Source organism: Protobothrops mucrosquamatus, unplaced genomic scaffold (assembly GCF_001527695.2).
Source record: "Protobothrops mucrosquamatus isolate PMUCROS unplaced genomic scaffold, P.Mucros_1.0 scaffold2449, whole genome shotgun sequence".
NCBI classification, from domain to species: Eukaryota; Metazoa; Chordata; class Lepidosauria; order Squamata; family Viperidae; genus Protobothrops; species Protobothrops mucrosquamatus.
The window spans coordinates 79661-82782 of record NW_015388521.1 but is presented as its reverse complement, the minus strand read 5'-3'; the positions used below and the strand labels follow the sequence as shown (position 1 = coordinate 82782).

Sequence of the window (3122 nt, the reverse complement as noted above, 5' to 3'; positions counted from 1 at the left end):
AATGACCGTCAGGGAGTCACTTGGAGCGCCGGAATGGGCGGCCGCTCCCCCGAAAGGGCCGCTTACCCTGAAATTGTTGCCTGGGTTTAGCCGTTTGTCCGTCGTATTGTCTGTCCTGCCTGTCCTGCCTGGCCGGAAAGGGGCGAAAAGGCTGGAAGGACTGGTTGTAAGTGTACCTGTTGTTAGGCCGAAAGGACTGTTTGCGGGGATAAAATGTCTTACGTTTCTCCGACTTGTTCAGAAGGTGGTTGAGGACCTTGCGCTTGTCCTTATTTTCAGTAAGGTACGGTTCTAAGGCCCCACCAAACAGTTTGCCTCCTTGGTATGGGGCCGATGACAGGCGCCACTTCGACTTGACGTCGGCACGCCAATGCTTCAGCCAAAGCATACGCCTCCCAGTGACGCTAGAGGCCATAGCCTTGGAGGCAAACCTGGTGGCTTGGAGAGATGCATCTGATGCATATTCCATGGCCGCTATCATTTTACTAAGGTCCTGGTGAGAGCGAACATCATCAGCTGGGGTCCGGGCCTGAAGCTGTTTGAGCCAGCGATGGGCGGATCTATTAAAGAATGAAGCGGAGGAAGCCGCTCTAATCGCCCAGGCCGCCGCCTGATGGGTCTTACGATAAGCGAGTTCGGACTTACGGTCCTCCGCTTTGAGGGCTTCAGAGACGTCTCCGGGAATGGCGGTGGAAGAAACCAGGGGACCTAAAGGTTCATCCACCGCCGGTACCTCTAATGCCTCTTCCAGCTCCTTAGCTACATTATAAAGTCTCTTGTCAGTAGCGCTAGGCAGAGGGAGGGAAGCTGGGGAAGCCCATTGCTTTTGTATAGCGGCCATGAACATGGGAGGGCATGGGATGCGATGTTGAGCCGCTACTGGCTCAGTAAAATTGGGATCCAACTCCGGATCCGGGGAAACAGTGGCCGCCATTGAAGGAGGCTCAGCTCCCCGGTGGGCTGTGGATGCGACCTTCCGGAGCAGGGTGACGAAAGCAGAAGGATTAAACATTCCACTGAATGTCTGAGCCTCAGGGGGAGTCTCCTCCTCCTCAGACATTGGAAGCCCTTGGTCAGTGCCCTGGTCATGGAGGGATAGGCCCTCTGAGTACGAGGATCCTGATGGTGAGGAAGGTGCTTCGTAAGTCTCCTCATCCTGACCCTGTGTAGGGATGGGATTCACAATCGGAGGTCTAGGCGGAATCGCCCTGGCGTTCAAGGCGCTATCAACTGCTCGCGCAATCAAGAAAGTCAGGCGCTCCTCTGAAGGCATGGGGACAGGCTCCGCAGGTCGGAGGCCTGCAGCTGTAGGAGTGAAAGTTGCCTCTGGAAGGCTGAGATGTGACCGCGGAGCAGGAGGTACGGGGGAATGAGAGAGTTCTCCCGTAGTCCAACCCCTCGGGGAAAAGGCGGGAGATCCTAAGGGCAGAGTGTATGTTAAGCCCTCAGTTTGGGGGGGATCTAGTCTAGCTGCCTTTTGTGCTCTAGCAAACTCCTTTTCTAGGGCCTGATGCCTCCTGGTAGCTTGTTTGTCTGCCCTCTTGGAGGTCTTGTTCGAAGACCTGCCCTTGGTTTTAGATATAGGCATGTCAGAACCCTCCAGGCTGGGTGGAGCGACAGACATTAAGGCGGGTGGAGGAGGCGCAGTGGCTTCTGAAGAGGAATTTGTCGCCTCCATTCTCAGATAGCACAGGAACTCGAGTCGGACCCCCTGGTATCTAGAGAATACAACCTCTGGGTGAGGACACACGCACTGTGGGTACGCCTGGAACCCAGGTACTTTTGGGACTGGTTAGATAATAGTGGTGGTCGGAAAAGGACAGGCACACTGCGAGTATGACTGGAATCCGGCCTAAGTTAAGGAGGAAAGGACAGATGCTCTGTGGGAACACCTGGAATCCTCTGTCCCAATGACACGATAACAGTCACGAGCTTGAGTGACTGTGGTTCTTCCACGTGTCAGGCAAGCAGACCAGGAAGCACGAGGCCTGAGAAGGAGTTGTCTAGAGCTGTTCAGAATTCCAAACACGTGAGGGATATAGTGTTGATAATGTGAGGTGGTCCCCGCCCGAAGTGGCTCTCAAAATGGCGGCCGAGGCTTGAAATGGCGTCCTGACCTAATGCTTTCAAGCCCCTCTCTCTCCCCACAGGAATTAATTAGTCAATTTTGTGAATAATAGAGAGGAAAGACCTTCTGTTCTCTTTAAAGTGGATACTACGGCCGTTTCCCTCGTCGCGCGGTCCAAAATGGCGGCCGCGCGCGATGGCCAGCAACTCCTAAGAACTGCTGGGCCCAAGAGAAAGCAGCCCGAGAATGAGAGATACGCTAGCGCGCTGAGACTGGGGCTGGGAACGAACGGCCGTTCGTCAGTATTGATTTAGATCCAGCTGGTTTCCCTTACAGCTCGCGCCCTTCCCGAGGCCGTTCGACGGCGATCGGGCCTTAACGAGCTGCAAAGCCTCCTCGGCTATTCCCCTCGTCGATGCAAAATGGTGGCCGCGCGTGATGGCAACGAAAGAAACAGATCGTTCTCCAATCCGCCGAACTGCCGCCCGAATGTAAACGGCCCCGGCGGTTAAGGCGCGCGCCTTCCCAGCCGGGCCTGAAGAACAAGGACGAGGTTGCCAAGGACGATACAATGAGGCGAAGGCCGAAGCCGGGACGAGCCTCGCTGCTGTGAGGCAAGTCCTTGCGCCCCGTTCGTCACCAGGCCGCAGCCGCGAGCTCCGGTGAGAATGGATCACTCGGTGTTGGGAGAGGGGAAATGAGGGGAATCCCCTTCTCTTCTATTATTGCTGCGAGGAAGGGAAAAAGAAGAAGGGGCCCCTTCTTCCTATAATCACAATTCTCGTCCCACAGGCAAAACAAAGAGATCTATCTCCTAACAGTACCAAATTATTTAAAATGAGACTAACTAGCCAAGGAAGGTGGAGGATTCACCAATAGTCGAGACTATACCTGCCTAAGAGCCAGAGTTGAACGTCCGTCCATGGGCAAGATCAGTCAAGACTGGGATCTAGGGCCCAGGACGGGCGTGGCAACTTTGGCTGACGTGATCTGATTGGGCAGGAATACAGTCTACTACCCATGGGTGGATCCTCCATCTCCAGTGCTGGAGAAC

At 55.0% G+C, this 3122-nt stretch overlaps 1 protein-coding gene across 1 annotated transcript in view; it reads left to right on the top strand.

The window, feature by feature from the left end:
- Nucleotides 1-2247: 2247 nt before the first annotated feature.
- LOC107295701 (astacin-like metalloendopeptidase) overlaps nucleotides 2248-3122 on the top strand; it is a 53946-nt gene continuing 53071 nt past the window's right edge. Inside the window, exon 1 of the mRNA XM_015825026.1 lies at nucleotides 2248-2366. Within this exon, the coding sequence (XP_015680512.1) occupies nucleotides 2248-2366 (119 nt within the window). The remainder of the gene's footprint in view (nucleotides 2367-3122) is intronic.